Source organism: Hydra vulgaris, chromosome 12 (genome assembly GCF_038396675.1).
Source record: "Hydra vulgaris chromosome 12, alternate assembly HydraT2T_AEP".
In the NCBI taxonomy this organism is placed as follows: domain Eukaryota; kingdom Metazoa; phylum Cnidaria; class Hydrozoa; order Anthoathecata; family Hydridae; genus Hydra; species Hydra vulgaris.
In genome coordinates, this window is record NC_088931.1 from 51,227,065 (window position 1) to 51,245,000 (window position 17,936).

The following is a 17,936-nucleotide window of genomic DNA, read 5'->3' on the forward strand; positions in this document are numbered from 1 at the left end:
ACTACCTCATTATATGTACATTGTTTATTTTTTATTTAATTAATTATGATGTAATAAACTTAAATTTATTACAAAATTTAGTTTAAATTATTAAATTAATTTATAACCTAAAGCTATTCAAGTGGATTTGACACAGAGAACACTGGAGACTTGGGTATGGAAGATGTATGATATTAATTCAAATGAAAGTCGCGTATTTGCTCAACGGTTCAAAGAATCTGTAAGATTTTTTTAATTAAAGTCTTTTAAAATTTTTCATTGCCTTATAAAAATATTGAATTAAGATTTGATACAATATTTTAATGACCATGAATACAAACATCACATGACAACAGGTAATGTTAGTGTTCATGATTGCCATAAAAAAGAAATACTTCAAAGATTCTACTTTTAACACTTAAATTGTTTTGAAATGCATCTTCATAGCTAAAATAGTATAGTAAAAATAATAATATTATATATATATATATATATATATATATATATATATATATATATATATATATATATACATACATACATATATATATATATCAAAATGCCGTTTATAATAAATTTAAATGCAAAGCTGTCATTTTAAATTTTAAAACTTTTCAATCTGAGCATTTATAACATAAGGGGAAAAGCCAAAATCCAAAGAAAACCCCACCACAGAATTATATCAGATACCACTGATAAGTTTTTGTATAAACTATTTTGTCATTTTATGTTTAAAAAAAAAATTGTCAAAGTTTACTTACTTTCCACCCTCCTTACTACCCTAATACTAGCTTTTTGACTCTCCACCCTAGGGTTAAAAAGACATGGATGACTTAGTGCCAAACCAGCCCATATAACAAATATGTTAAAATAAGATAATTTGACATAAAGTTTAAAAGTTTTCAACAAAAGCCACTACACTAAACATACTAAAAATAATTACTGTTCAGTGCATTTAAAATTTTTAAGTATATTGGCGTTTGCAAAGAAACATTACATAAATCATTTTTTAATATAAACTTTTTTTTTTTAACATTGTTGTGTAGATTGGTTTGGTGCTTAACCATCCATATTACATCTGAAAATATCTCAACTATGAATTATATGTAAACTCACAACACCTCAAACATTTGAGGTGTGTGAAGAAATCAATTAAGGAGTCAAATTTTTTTTAAGATTTACATATATATTATATAAGCATACACACATGTTTAATGGAAGAATTGTTCTTAAAAATTATACTAAGTTATTAATTTTACCTGAAATTTGTAAACAGTTGTATAAAAATGTTTTAGATTAACAATTACTTCAATATCAATAGTATAAATGGTTTTAATAGCGTTGAGGTAACCCGTCTAAAGTAAGTTTTTTTATGTTTGCCACATAATAGTATAATATATGATAAGCAAGCTTTGCAAAGTATGTGAAATAATGATTTTGCTGATTTTGTTGACATTTTTGTTTTTTTAATTTTTTTTAAACTTTTAAAATTTTTTAAACTTTTTATGCAGAGCTGGAAGTGTTGTTGTATATTATACACTAACATTTGATTATTTGTACGATCAAATGATTCAATTCCTTGATGGAATCAATCAAGCAGGAAAAATAACCAACATTAGTATAGAGAGTAAGCAGTACTACTCTTCAAATGATGGTAAGTTACTATTGCATCCATATATGTTAAGCATATATGGATTTTACATGTTTTTACAGTATAGAAGTACTGTAAAAACATGTAAAATTTATTCAAATTTGTTACTTATAAAACTGGAGTTATTAAAAATTAAAGGAAAAAAAAGGTGTTACTCTTAAGTGCTTAATGCACTTTTCAGTTATTATTTTCTAAATTTTGAGACCGGTTTAGGTCTTAAAAATTAGAAAACATAAACTCACTTATAGGAATAAAAAATATTCCCACTCACCTGCTTGTTTAGACAACCTTTCCCCTCCATCCTTTCCCATCTCCCACCTCCCTCCTCGCCATCCTTTCCCATCTTCCCCCATTTTTCACAATTGGATAGAAATTCCCATCCATCCTTTCATTCCCACCCAACATTGTGTTAAGCACTTGAGAGTAACTTGACAGCAATAAAACTGAAACAGCTTTGACTATATATCAAAGTGATCCTTTACTTGTTGCTGACTTGCTTTTTCTGTTTTCTTGGTAATTTTATAAAATTTTAATAAATTTTAAAAATTTATTAAAATTTTACCGGGGATGAGTTAAATTATGAAAATGAAGAGGTATAGGCTCAATTTTTTTTTAAAAAGTTATTTTTAGTAAAAGTATTATGAATAATTTAGTTAAAGTTATCACAATGAATTGGGTTGTGGTCTTTCCTTAAACAGAAATAAAAAATATTGTCAAATGCACATCATAAGTAGATAAATTTAATTAGAATAATAATCTGACTTTTTATTTAATGTTTTCTAATACTTTACTAAATTTTTAAGATCTGCAAAAAAATAAAAAATCAATAAGATTTAATGACTTGAAACTTTTTGTTTTTAAACCCAGAGGTTTAGAGTCCTTGCCGCCATTATACCATAGAACTCCGGGTTCAAAAACTAGAAGTTTTAATTTTTCCTATTAATAGTCCATAAAGTTTTCTATATCTTTAGAGCTCCTAGATACTTAAAACTATGAAATAATCTTTTTGTAACTTTCAAACCAGAGTCCTTTTTTTCCCCCTGTTTATTAAATTTTACCTGAATAAAATTTAATAAACAGGGGAAGGGGTCTTAATAAGCTCAGGGTGGGTGGGAAAATTTTCCCAAAATTATTAATCATCAACTTCTGTGGATTAAGCATTTGAGAGTACGACTTTTTTTTTCCTTTGACTTTTCATAACTTTCGTTTTATAAGTAACAAATTTGAATAAATTTGCCATGTTTTTTTTTTCTGTTTAAGAAAAGACCACTCTCCAGTTCTTTGTAAGAACTCTAACTAAACTATTTAAGACAACATTTAATTAAAAAAAAAAAAATCGAGCTACATTGTCATTTTTGTAATTTAACTTGCCCCAGTAAAATTGTGATAAGGGTCAAAAAGACAGGTGTTATAATTTTTAAATATTTTAAGTTGTTTTATTTGATTCCTTGCCTCAAAATATGAAAGTGTACATATTTTTAGCTTCCCATTGCACACAGAACAGAAACAAAGACCAAAAACGTTTTTTAAAATGATGGATTTTTATTGGTTTAAGGCAGAGTTTAAATAGTCATATCTTTGAAACCGTTTGGAATTAGGTGATAAAATTTTGGGAATATTCAAAACCTATTAAAATCTTTTAGTGGCGTAAAAATTGACAAAACCTGATACTTAGGGTTGCATTTTATAAAAAAAAATTGGATGTTTCCAAATGGAATTGCCCTTTGATAAGTAAATTTACAAGCACATTTTCTTTCATTGAATTTAAAATAAACTTGTTTTAATACTTTTGTATCCTTTCCACAAAATTGTTTTAATCTGTGCATTTTAACTTACCAAGTTGTTTTGATTGGTGCATTAATTCTATTATCATTTAGTCAATGTATCTTGAGGTTCAAGTAAATTTCTAGTTTTTACTAACATGCTTTAAAGTCCTGTGTGCATTTGAGTATGAAAAATTGCTAGGAATCTGGTTAATCAGTTTAACTGTTGATACCAGTGCAGCAAAAATGTGACATAAAACAAATATATGACAAATGCAAACTTTCTGTTGGCTTCAAACCCATAGTATATATTTAGGCCAGTATGAGTATTTCTATTTAGTTAGCATATTTAGTTTTTTCTCTTAAAAGAGATAAAGTGCTAGATAATAAAAGGAAAATATTTTTTTGACATTTATTGTTTAAATCCAACTTAAAAAGTAGCAATTCATATAGATTTTTCTTTATACTTCACTAGACTTTTGTCAAACCTGTTCAACATATCTTGTTTAAACCCTTTATCGTTTGAAAAACTAATACATCTATGATTTTTTAGAAATACTTTCAATAAAACTGATGCATTAATATTATACTAGCATTCCGGACCCGTAAAATATGGGTCTTGGTAAGTCTATTATACACTGATTATTTTTATACTTATACCTTACTTCAATATATTTTAGTAAGTGGTAGAAAAACAATTGTCTACCTTTTAAAGTTACGAATAAAAGAATAATTTATAAGATTATTATACTTTGAAAAATTTTAAATGCTTCGGTAGTCATTGCACAAACCGCTATTTAGTCATAGAAAATAAATCTTTCAAATCTTTGTTTTGAATTAACAGTTAATGCTTTAGTTTGGAGCAATTAATACTTTATAACTTCTTATTGTAAAGTTCCATAAAAAAATGGGTACAAACTTATAAATTATTTTTCTTTATTAAGTTTCTATTAAGTTTTAAAATTTTTTCCAGACCATCAGGAGCTTATTAGGAACCTCCCCCTGTTTTTTAATTTTAAAGAAAATAAGTTAGAACATAAAATCTCTTTTTCCTATTAATGTGTGTTAAGCGGGTAGTCACATTAATAACTTAAGTATCTTTATTAAGTATTAAGTATGATTGCTGGATCTTCTTGAATCTCCTCATAAGTTTTTGATCGTGCCTCCTTGATTGTTCTCTTTAAATTTAAGTTATGCCAAAAGTAAACCAAAATACTAAACATAAATACGATTGGCTTGCTAACTTCTGTGATTAAAAGATTTTGCTGTGCATTAGACTGAGGCGGAAAAGCTAGAACTATTGTTCTCTACATATTTTGCAAAGTTTACTCTACAAAGTTTGGCATGCTGGTCTTGGTGTATTGGGGAAAATTTTTGAGATTATCAAATGGTTACTTTCTAACCGCTTTGTTAAAGTCATCTTCAAATATCAACACTCTTTTTTATTTCCAGTTACTTCTGGTATGCATCAAGGTTTTATCCTTGGTCCTGTTTTGTTTCTTATCTACATAAGCGATCTTCCTGACAACCTTACATTTAAAATAGCTCTTTTTTGCTGATGACTCAACTTTATACTCCTGTCTTGACAAAAATCTTCTCTTTTTGATTGCTTAGAACAGGGAGCAGACTTATGTAACATATTGGGGCTCATAGTGGCTTGTAAATTTTAACTCTAACAAAACTCAGTTATTTACTGCAAACAACTATCATAGTACTGTCGACATTTCAATATTAATCTATGGCAACCTTGCTGAGTCCTCTTCTTTATGTCTTCTGATTATTGCTTGGATTATCGCTGCTCAAAGGAGCTATCATCTTCATCAACTCCTTTTATCAATAGCTCCATCAACTAAACCTCTTGTTTAACTTGTCATTCATCAAAGTCTTATTCTTTTACTGTATCTGTCTCCGCATGCTCCAAAAATTTTTATTTGTCAAGTTTTTTTCCCCGCATTTTAACCCTTTGTAACTCTCTCCCATCTTCATGTTTTTTCTAACTCATACAACCTTTAATTTTTTATGTCTTCTGTCAACCGTTTCTTTGCTCTATAAGTCTATTCTTTTTTTCTGGTAACTCCCAACTTAATAGTGGTTGCTTGCAGCCTTGTTGGGAGTGAATGAGAATAAAAAAATAAAAATAATTTTTTAATTCTCATTCACTCCCAACAAGGCTGCAAGCAACCACTATTAAGTTGGGTAAAAATAATGTGATTTTGCCACAATGTAATTTTTATATAAAAGTAAAAATTTATAAAAATAAAAATATCTATTGAACTTTCTTGAAATATCTATACAAACTTCATTTTTTATTTCGTAAAATTGAAAAAAAAGTTGAAAAGCAAGGATTTGAGCCACGGTAATCCACTTCAGAATGCTGTGATTGGCATATTGTTAGATGAAAGTTTTAAAAGTATTTAATAAACAAAAGGCTTTATAAAACGGTAAATAAATGCTATAAATCAAAATTAAGGAGATGTTGCAGCAAATCAATTTTAAAGTAAAAGTAAAACTGTAAAACTTGATATGTTTTAACATTACATAATTTGAAGTTTAGATAAATTAGATATTTGCATACACTTTTGTTCATATTTTTTAATGCAAAAGGTGTTGCAACTCTTTCTCGACATTAACTCTAGTGTAATGGCTGGAGTGAGTACCATGTCAAACACTCATGAATCGGTAATGGCATTGAATTCCTTATTAAAATGTAGTATAGTAAAATTGTTTTTAAAATTATTTGAATTCTTTTATAACTTTGTAAGAATGCAGTGGAAGTCATACAATCATACCACAAATGTGGCTCAATCTAAATACCAAATCATTTTTAACTGGAAGTATGCATAACACATTTAACATAAGTTTTTCAAAACTGTTACAATAAAGCAAGTAGCAGAGCCATCTTTTGAAAATGAAATCTTACCTTAAGCAAAGGCAAGCATTTATATGTCAAGAGTATTGCCACCTCTAATAAAGTCTTGTCAGCCTAACATTTACAGAAATGCATCATGCTATATTCAAATCAGTTGAAAAATGAGCTATTGTTGTTATCTGCACTTAATTAAACTTAAATTTGAACTGCACAGTTTATCATCAATTGAAAAACTCATTTTTGAATCAAATTTTTGAACTTTTAAATAACAGCCATAGATAATTTCTTAATTTTAGATTTAGTGATTTTTTCATTTTAGGTTTAGTAATTTTTTATGTTAACTCTCAAGTCTCACATTAAAAGCAAGTTTAATTTAAAGTTTAAGTTTGAAATGCTAATAAAATATTTGTTTCAATAATAATATTTATTGTTGTTATTGGTTATATTATGTTATATTATTATTATCAGCTCAAGTTTAGGCTCATTCATTTTTTATTAGGAATAGAATTTTTATGCAGAAAGCTAGATTAAAAAATAAAATGATAAAATAAGCTTCTACGAAGAAATATTTTAAAAATTGCTTATTAATTTCATGTTTTACTAAGTAATCTTTACAAAAACTTTTTAAATATATTGTTTAGTATCGTGCCCTCCACCTTACAATATATCAGTTGCATCTTATGATAAAAGCACTGTGATGTTATCATGGGTGCGAGATCCTTGTATTAACAAAACTGACATATGGTTGTATGTTTATTACAAAGACATTACTTCTGCAAACTCAACATGGGAATGGAGAGGTTTAGATTCAAATAAATTGTCAGGATATGTACCCGATCTCATTACATCTCATAAATATAAGGCATACATGCTTACTGCTTTAAGTATTGGAAATGGTTTGCCAAGTGCAGTTTTTAATTTTGAAACATCACCTTTTCGTAAGTGTTTTTAAAATTAAATTTTTTAATCTAAAAATTTTTAAAGCTATGTAAAATGTTAAAAAATACAGTACAATTTAAAACTACAATCCATTAAAATGTATAAATTATGTTTATGAAACAGCAAGAATGAGTTTGAACAGCTGATTACATGCAAAATAATTAAATAATGAATAAGTGACATCTCACATAAACATCACTTTTTAACTAACATAAACATCACTTTTTAACTAACATCATATAATATCTAGATCAAATCTAATTATAAGGCACAATACAGAACCAAATAAGATTCATAAAGTCTACAGATTAAGGAGTGGTCCTTTTTTTTTTTTTCAGTATACGTTTGAATCTAAAAGATTATTTTGTCTTTTTAGATTATAACAATATTACACATAAGAAAAAAAGTACTTTGAAGGAAAAAAAAAGTGTTTAAATAAAAGAATTTGAATTTTTATTTCACTTTTTTTAAAAAATTAAAAGATTACACTTAATTGAATCTAAAAGTTAATTATGTGCTACTAGTTTGTAAACGTTAGAAATAAAATAAAAAAGTAAAAAAGTAAAACCTTAGAAACAAAAATAATAAAACCTTCGAAAAGTATTGAAGTAAATTTAACAGTTTTTTTTATTTTTTATATAGTGGTTATATAAAACAAAACCATTCGTTTGATATAAACAATGAATTCTTTAGGTTATATTTTAAATACTTAGGTATGTATGGTATATATTTTTTTTTAGATATATTTTTGTTATGAAAAAATACTAATATGTAATACTTTTAAACCTATTTATTTTTAAAATGTAATATTAAATACTTTAAGCCTGTATACCATACATTTCATTCAAGTAAATTAAAAGCTAATTTTTGAGGTTGAGTAGTTGTTTTTTTGTTAATTAAACTCATGTAGTATTCTTTTTATCTAAATTTTTTTTCTTTTATTCATCATCAATCTTTAATCTAAATTAAAACTTTAAAAAATCATTAAAAATGTTTATTGTGTACTTTTCCAAAAAGAAAAGAAAAGAGAAAAAAAATGTGTTAATATATTGGTTGTTTTTGGTTGAGACATTTTTTTAATTAAAAAAAGTTTCAAGTTTTAAAGTTTAAATTTGACCATTATTTTTTTGTGTGTGTGAAAAACTTAATAACAACCAAGCAAGTTTATTAGGGTGATGCTATAATAACTTTTTTTTTAAATATTATGTGAAACTTTCTCTAAATCATGAATAATTGTATTCTAAACACAACTTATTAAAAAATAATTAAATATTTTAAAATTTTATTAGGTAAAAAAAAAATGTTTCTTTTTGGAAATAAGACAAAAATTCAAAATGTTTTTTTGTTTTTTTAAGGACTGATAACATTTAAAGTATAAAACGTATATGTATATAAAAAAATTTATAAATTTAAATTATTTTTGGTTCAACATTTTAATAAACATTTTAGTTAAAAATGTTTCTAAATAGAATTATCAGACTAAGCCTATTTACATCAGATGTCCATAGCTCAGAGTCTTCTTTCAGCTAACTCATTTGTTCTATGCACATTTTTTGTAAGACATGGACTCCAAAAATATGTCTAGTCAAAGTTTCTTGGGCTTGAATATGGCTTGATGTGATTTTTTTCAGGTTTTTCCAATTGGGTTCCTCCTTCATTTTAAACAATGTGGTGACCAGAAAAAGCTAATAAACCTTGCTATTTTTTAAAATGATGATTTTTCTTCAAGGATTATAAAATATTCTAGTAAGACGTAAATTGTTCTGCTATTCCACCTTGCTTAATAAGAAGATGGTAGCTTGGTTGGCAGCTCCAGTTTAGGTAAAATATTTGTATCAAAGTAGTGGTATCAAAGACAATGCATAACCTGAAAAAAAACACAATAAAATGCATATACAATCTATACATATTGATATTGAAAAATAATTTCGCCAAACTGTCAAACTGTTAAAAAAAATTAAAGTAAATCTAGCCAATAGCCTATAATTATCTTTTTTTTATAGGTTTTTATATTAAGAGGATGAGACATTTTATGCAGAACATTCTTTTAATTGTTGGTACTTTTCTTTTAGTTTCTTTATAAACTTAAAATCAGTTAAAGCAGGCGTTGCTTGTTGGTGTTGGCAAGTAGAATATTAACATTTTTTTCAAAACAAGTTCAAAAATATGTGCATTGCTTTTAAAATAAGGAATAGGTTAAATAGCTGAGACTTTAAAATCCCTATTATTCCACCAGAACCATTATAAGATCAACCTAAAATAAAATATAATTATTTATTAAATCATATGCATTTAAAAATAAATAATATAAATTTTACTAACCTTTATTGACAGAGCAGGTGTCACAAATAATAAATAAGTTTAACTAAAGTTGTAACTTACAACCTTTTACAAGCTCTAAAAGTAGTAGTTTGGTGTGGAGTGGTCTTCATTAAATTGATTTAATGAAAGAGTTGCCCTAGCTTCTTTGTGGGTAGAGATACCGGCGTCTGTGCACATGATAGCAATCAGCATTGCCTTACACCAAAAATAAACTAAATGTATTTAAAAAAACGTTTTCTTTTATATATATATATATATATATATATATATATATATATATATATACATATATATGCGTATATATATATATATATATGCGTATATATATATATATATATATATATATATATATATATATATATATATATATATATATATTTATTACTTGTACATATATATATTTATAATTATACATATATATATATATATATATATATATATATATATATATATATATATATATATATATATATATATATATATATATACACATTAGGGGGGGTTAAATTTTTTTTAAGAAGCAGCATATTGTGGGGGGTTCCTATATATGTGTATAGGATGTATACCAATTTTTAGGTCTGTGCTAGCCTCCGTAGAGGTCGCATACAAAATCTGATTTTTAAGCATTTTAAAGAAAAAGGGGGGTATAAGAAAATTTTATATATAACTATTTTATAATTGTTTTATTTTATTTTATATAACTGTAATGATTTAGATATACTGCAAAAATGTTCTACTAAAATACTGTATAGGTATTTTATTAGAATAGGGGATTCAAGATGTTTATAAAGGATATAAGCTTTAAAATGCTTTCTGTTCATATATATTACCTTTTGTAAGCAAAAAAAGCAAAACTTTTAGAAATATAAAAAAAATAGAATGTATAATTTTTATAGGCTACAAAAAAATGTATATTTTCATAAATGTCTTATTTCCATTGCGCTTTCCAATCAAGTTTAGGCATTATTTTCTCCTGGACTCCGACAGGTTTATTACACATTTGTGACGTTTTTTGTAGCCATATCTATTTTCTGATACCAAAATACCAAAAATTTTGAGCACCATTGATTTCCAAATAATTTGATTCGATTTGGAACCATCCTGGTGTATAGCATTGCATAACTATTGTAACTAAGTCAATAAGTTCTTTTGTTGGCTTTTCTGTAGAAATGTATAAGTGTAGAATACGATTTGCTCTTGTGAGCCATTGAGCATGATGAATGTTTCCAGGAGAATTTTTGGACTATTACTATTTCACTGTCTCGACCGCAAGGAAAGAGATAAGGCGGTAACGCTGGGCAACAACTTTTTCCGACACTTTACATGGCACAATTAACTTTAGACCGTTTTGTTACCTTTGTAAACATCAATTAATTAACCCCTCCTTTGTTTGTTCTTGATCCAAAATTATATCTCCCGATTGACTTGCGTATGTTAAGTTAACAAAACCATAAAAACTGAATTTAAACTAAACATAAACAAACCGCTCTATTAAGCCATTTAAACTATATATGAAACAAGGAACCGAATTAGGTTGCTAGTGTCAATAATCACAAAACACATAGAACTTTGTCATAATTTTCACTGGGTTTCAAAATGCATACAAAATATAAATATGCATTTATTTAGTAGTAAGACGGTATACTGTTCCCATTTTCTTCTCTTAATTTCCTGTTAAAACTATGAACATATGTTTAAAAAAAAAAAATATTCATATATAACTAATACACATACATTTTTTCGAATATAATCAATAACTTCTTTTTTCACCCAAAGCGTTTACAGTTAAATGTGTTCCATTTGTGACTAGACTTACTTGCTCTAGTTGCGAACTTTATATAAAAGTCTTAAATGCTATTCTGCTGATCACTTGATTGTCTGGGATGTTAGCAGTAATAACTTCTGACCTACAGGTCAACGAATTGAAGATGTTCCTGGTAATCTGACTGAACAATTCGTTTTAAGTGGTTTATACAGCTATCACCTACTATGCCTGAAACACGAACTGCATCATTAGTACTAGATAGACCTATACTCACTTCCTCATATTAATAGCAGATCCATGTACACATATTTATTTCTTTGTACACTCATACACTTTCCTGCTGATCTGGGTGTTGTGTGAGGGGTTTGCAATAAAAACTTTTCACCAATAGGTCAACGAATTGTAAATGTTCTAGGTAATCCAACTGATTGGTTTGTTCTAATATGTTCTATAAGCTTTCACCTAACATACCGGGTTCACAATCTGCATGATTAGAGTTGTAGGGACATGAACCAATCAGCTCAGAATAATACTAGTCATATTTGTAAAACTTTTTGTCTCTCTTGCTGGGGCTATGGATTTCATTCGGGTGTACTCTTTAATGCTTTTCTACTGATCTTTTTGCGTTGTGGGATGTTAGCAGTAAGAATCTCTCACCTACAGGTTAACGAACTGAAGATGTTCTGGGTTCTCCGACTGAACAATTCGTTTAAAGTCCTTTATACAGCTATCACCTACTATGCCTGGATCGCGAACTGCATGAGTAGTACTAGATTGACTTATATCCAATTCCTCATAACTGTATTATATACATAGACACAACTGTAATTTAAAAATGTCTTTTACTGTTTTCGTGGATATTTGTTTCTTTGTGCAGTCAGACACTTTTATGCTGATCTGGTTGTTTGTGTGAGGTGTTTGCGAAAAGAACTTTTCACCAATAGGTCAACGAATTGTAAATGTTCTAGGTAATCCAACTGATTGGTTTGTTCTAATATGTTCTATGAGCTTTCATCTAACATACCGGGTTCACAATCTGCATGATTAGAGTTGTACTGACATGAACCAATCAGCTCAGAATAATACTAGTCACATTTATAAAACTTTTTGTGTCTCTCTTGCTGGGGCTATGGATTTCATGCGGGTGTGCTCTTGGATGCTGTTCTACTGATCTCTTGGCTGTGTGGATTGTTAGCAGTAAGAACCTCTCACCTACAGGTCAACGAATTGAAGATGTTCCGGGTAATCCGATTGAACAATTCGTTTTAAGTGGTTTATACAGCTATCACCTAATATGCTAGGATCACGAACTGCATGAGTAGTACTAGATTTACCTATGCATGGTTTGAGTTGTACATGTATGGTTTGACTTGTACTGACTTATACCAACCTGCTAAGAATAACACTAAATGCATTAATACATTTGTAAAAATTTTGTCTGTCTCCTTTAATGCGGCTTTGGATATTCATTCAGGTGTACTCTTAAATGCTGTTTTACTGATCTCTTGGCTGTGTGTAATGGTAGCAGTAAAAACCTCTCACCAACAGGTCAACGAGTTGAAGATGTTCCGGGTAATCCGACTGAACAACTCATTTTAAGTGGTTTTTACAGCTATCACCAACAATGCTTAGATCACGAACTGCATGAGTAATACTAGATAGACCTATCTCAATTCTTTATAATTGTAATAGATGCCTATACACGTCTGTTATACATTATATGTCTTTTACTGTTTTTGTGGATATTCATTTCTTTGTGCACTCAGACACTTTTCTACTGATCTGCATGTGTAGTACTACTCAATTCCTCATAATTGAATTAAATGCATAGACACATTTGTAATGCGTTTAGTGTCTATAACTGCTTTGATAAATATTTACTTCTTTGCACACTAATACACTTTCATGCTGATCTGGTTGTTTATGTGGGGTGTTTGCAACAAGAACCATTCACCAATAGGTCAATGAACTGTAGATGTTCCGGGTAATCCGACTGATCGGTTCGTCCTAATTGGTTTTTTAATCTTTTACCCTACTTACCTAAATCACGATCTGCATGGTTTGAGTTGTATTGACTCATACCAACCTGCTAAGAATAATACTAGTTGCATTGATACATTTGTAAAAAATTTTGTGTGTCTCCTTTACTGTGGCTTTGGATATCCATTCAGGTGTACTCTTAAATGCTGTTCTACTGATCTCTTGGCTGCGTGGAATGTTAGCAGTAAGAACCTCTCACCTACAGGTCAACGAATTGATGATGTTTCGGGTAATCCGACTGAACAATTCGTTTTAAGTGGTTTATACAGCTATTACCAACAATGCTTGGAATGCGAACTGCATGAGTAATACTAGATTGACCTATATTTAATTCCTCATAATTGTATTAGATGCATAGACACATTTATAATGCATTGATTTTATTTTTAACTGTTTTTGTGATTACTTATTTCTTTGTGCACTCAGACACTTTTCTGCTAATCTGGTTGTTTTTGTACAGTGTTTGCAATAAGAACTTTTTACCAATAGGTCAACAAATTGTAGATGTTTCGGGTAATCCGACTGATTGGTTTGTCCTAATTAATTCTTTCATCTTACTTATCTAAATCACAATCTGCATGGTTTGAGTTGTACTGACTTATACCAACCTTCTAAGAAAGTTTTTAAAGAAAAATCTTTAGGCCTGATTCACTACTTCATTGATTGCTTTATCATTATGGTAGTTCGTTTTGATATGAACCATACCGCTGCTCAGAAAACCGTTTCCCATAATGATGGAAAGTGAGATTGAATGCAAAATTATAAGTCATAAGTTAAAATCATAAGCTTCCCTTACAGTTACCTACATCTTTAAATAAGTTAAATTAAGTCTATATTTTGTATAAAACAAATTATAACACTAAATCTTTACACTAAAACATGTTAGGTAATTTAATTCTAAATCATATTAATCAAGTTATAAGTTATTAAGTAGATCAAATATAGGATATATATAAAACACTATTGGAATAAACAGTTGTATTTTTATTAAATATCAGTTTGATAAAAGACAAATATCTGCCGTATAACATAAAAACCTTGTAATTTTAAATCGCATATAAATGTATATTAGAATGTAACCATATATGTATATATGTATGCGTGTATGTTTGTATGTGTATCTATATATATATATATGTGTGTGTGTGTGTGTGTGTATGTATGTGTGTATATGTATGTTTGTATGTTTAGATGGGTATATGTGTATATGTATATATATATATATATATATATATATATATATATATATATATATATATATATATATATATATATATATGTGTGTGTGTGTGTGTGTATGTATGTGTATCTTTATGTATGTGTATGTATATATGTATATGTATGTATGTATATATGTATATATATATATATATAAATATATATATATATATATATATATATATATATATATATATATATGTATATGTGTATGTGTATATATTTATGTATGTGTGTATGTGTGTGTGTGTATATATATATATATAATTACAGTATAAATTGAATAAAAATTTAAATACAAAATAGGTATAAAGCAAGTACATAACCTTCCATAAGACCATTCTTTACCCTCGTCTAGTGCCATCTTTGTTAATAATTGCCCTGGTGAATTCTTAATCATCATAATAATAGACACATCACAATATGATAATGATATAATATTAATTTGTGAGCACTTATATGAAACTTTATATACCCCCCCCTCCCTCATCTCTCAAGATGACTTCGCTGGAATATTCTCATTTCTGTAATGTTATCCTTATAAAATCTCTAAAGAAAAACAACGTGTTTTGTTTAGTTCCCTCATTGCACTAGCACAAAGAAGCTATACATTGCTAATGACACACAGAGGCAACCATGCATATTCTCCTTTAGACAACTTTTTGTACTTCACTGGTCAGGAAAGCTAAACAATGAATATAAACGCCTTTTAAAAAAATCTATATTTGAGACAAAAAGAGGTATGCTTGATAAATCTATTACAAATCTGTCGAAACAACCATTGACCAATTCTGAAATGGATGTCCTAGAAAGAGGACTGAAGTGGATTACAAAACCTCAAAATCAAAGACATGAAAAATATCTTAGGGAAGTCTTAAAATTCAAAAGAAGAGTGTATTGTAAAATGTTCTTCGAGCAGCAGAAAAGGAACCAGAAAGATAATGATACAAAGGGTAATTTAAAACATCTGTTTACAAGACCTAATCCCAATTGGACACCACCAACTGATAAAAATGAAAAACTTAAGAGATTCTTCATGATAATTGATAAAGAAACCAACAGAATCTTGGCCACTCAAAAGATAGATAATGATTATAACATGACAAAAGCAGAATACAACGCGATGGACAATCTAAGCAAGGATAACAACATAGTAATTAAAATAACTGGCAAAGGAGGAGGAACATGCATCATAGATTACATAGAATATGAGAAAAAAGTACTGTTAATGCTTCAAGATAAAAACACCTATGATGAGTTGAAAGAGAACCCAACCAACAGCATAGCGTTGGAAGTTACACGATCAACCACATGAAGAACATCCTGATAATTACAGAAAAGTTAGAAAATTTTCTAAAAAAAAAAAAAAGGCGAGTTGTATATAAATGAAATTGAAATAATAATAATAATTTGTGATCACTAATATTATGCTTCTATAATTAATGCTTCTATTATTACAAAATATATAAAACATTTATTTTCAATTTTTCTGTAGAACACCCCTAAAAAAATCTTGGTAGCCATTGGTTGTACTAAGGACAACGGCCCCATCTTAATTCCTAAAATAAAAAGTAAAAGAAGAAGACCTAGCTCAAACTTTAGGAAAGCTTAATCAATCAATCGGCTTATCAACTGTAGCACTCTGCACACCGGTCAAACAAATTGATAAAGAAAGAGAAATTAGAGTATCCATGGCAGCCTTTTCTACAAGATGAGGAAATTACAAAAAAAGCCAAAAAAGAAATAGAGAAAGTAAAAGAGAAAGAACAGATGATACAAGAAGATACGACGACAGAAGTGAATAAAACACAAGTGTTTTTGTCAGAAAATGTTGAAACATTTCTGAACGAGGATTTTAATGACATTTTAAAATAGTAGAAAAATTTGAATAAAAAATGCTTAATTTAATACCCAGCTTGAATTTATTATTTGTGTGGCTAAATATCTTCAAATAATTATTGCCCTATTGCTTAGTTGATTAGGTTGTTCGTGTAGATTCGCGCATTTTTTAGTGTACTGTACATTGCTAAAAACAATTGCTAAAACATTGGGACAAACAAATGATAGTTCAGGCTGTTTGAAACTAATTTTACCCAATTTAAATTTAAACCTTGCAGTTTGTGGACTTAAATTTATTTACCAAGGGAGCTCTCTTTAATGTATTTTGTTGTGCGTCAGGGACCTAAGAGACAGATGGGTGCATAACTTTGTTTTTTCTCTGTTTCATTATGGTGGTCAGTTTACACTAATAATACACTGTTTACACTGTTTCAAAAGTATCTAATTTTTGCTGACTGTTTTCTGGAACTTTCTACTTACCCTTTAAAATGCACTTTAACCACATCATTTTCATCAACCAATCATTTTGCACTTTTATCTACCAATTGATTTGCACTTTTATTTACCAATCGCATATACATCTGTTGAAATTTGACTTAAAGAGCATATTTTCTATTGTTTCTGCTTTTCACCGTGTTACTGCAACATGCGTCATAGAGCATTGTGGTACACTTTTACATGTGTTTTAATTATCTGCTCATTCGCGTTGCACAAACAGTCCACTTTAGTATCACAAATTTCTTGCAAGTATCACAAACTTTTAGTATCACAAATTTTTTTTGCAAGTATCACAAACTTTTTAAAATCACAAACTTTTTGCAATCAAGATATGGTAAGTTGCATGTTCATTTTTTATTTTTATTTTTATTAATATGTTTTTTAATTTTTATTAGTTAATATAAGTACAAAATAAGTATTCAGCACTTACTAGGCCGTTTGGTATCAATTTTTAGATTTAGATCCTTAAGACTATCTCCTGCGCAATAAGTTCTACTAACTTTCTTAAAAGTATATCAGCACGTATCTTTTTAAAAGGGAGAGAGTTAGGGTGTTTGGCTTTACAGTTGTATGCCCTATCAAATGTTGCAACATAAGAAGGCTTTGACAACATAGAAGTGGGTTTTACTTGCTTGTTTTGAGGATGATATCCTGTGGAGAGTTTCTAGGAATGAGCATTAAAACATTTGAAACGTCATATACCAGAGTATTGAATCCTTATAAGGGTCAATACTATATCCATTTCCTGACGAGAATCTGGTATACTACATAATTTTCTATTTTATTTAACGCTGATATATTTTTATACTCTTTCTTTAAGTAAATATGCGCACACTCCCCTATTATAATTAATGTTTTTGATGTTTTTTGTGGTACATCTACTTTATTGTAGTGCTTTATGTTTAATAAATTAAGCTATTTTGTTATATTGTGTTAATTGGTTTATCACATTGTGATTACCATAACGATGGCAATTATTAACAGTTGTTTTGGTTTTTGTAAAAAAAAATTTTAATCAGTAAAGAAATTTATACAATTAAAGTAATTTAGATA

At 28.3% G+C, this 17,936-nt stretch overlaps 1 protein-coding gene across 1 annotated transcript in view; it reads left to right on the forward strand.

The window, feature by feature from the left end:
- LOC105844513 (uncharacterized) overlaps positions 1 to 17,936 on the forward strand; it is a 154,326-nt gene that overhangs the window by 126,864 nt on the left and 9,526 nt on the right. The window contains exons 38-41 of the mRNA XM_065813630.1: positions 114 to 220; positions 1,275 to 1,339; positions 1,491 to 1,633; positions 6,904 to 7,200. Coding sequence (XP_065669702.1) covers positions 114 to 220; positions 1,275 to 1,339; positions 1,491 to 1,633; positions 6,904 to 7,200 — 612 coding nt within the window. The remainder of the gene's footprint in view (positions 1 to 113; positions 221 to 1,274; positions 1,340 to 1,490; positions 1,634 to 6,903; positions 7,201 to 17,936) is intronic.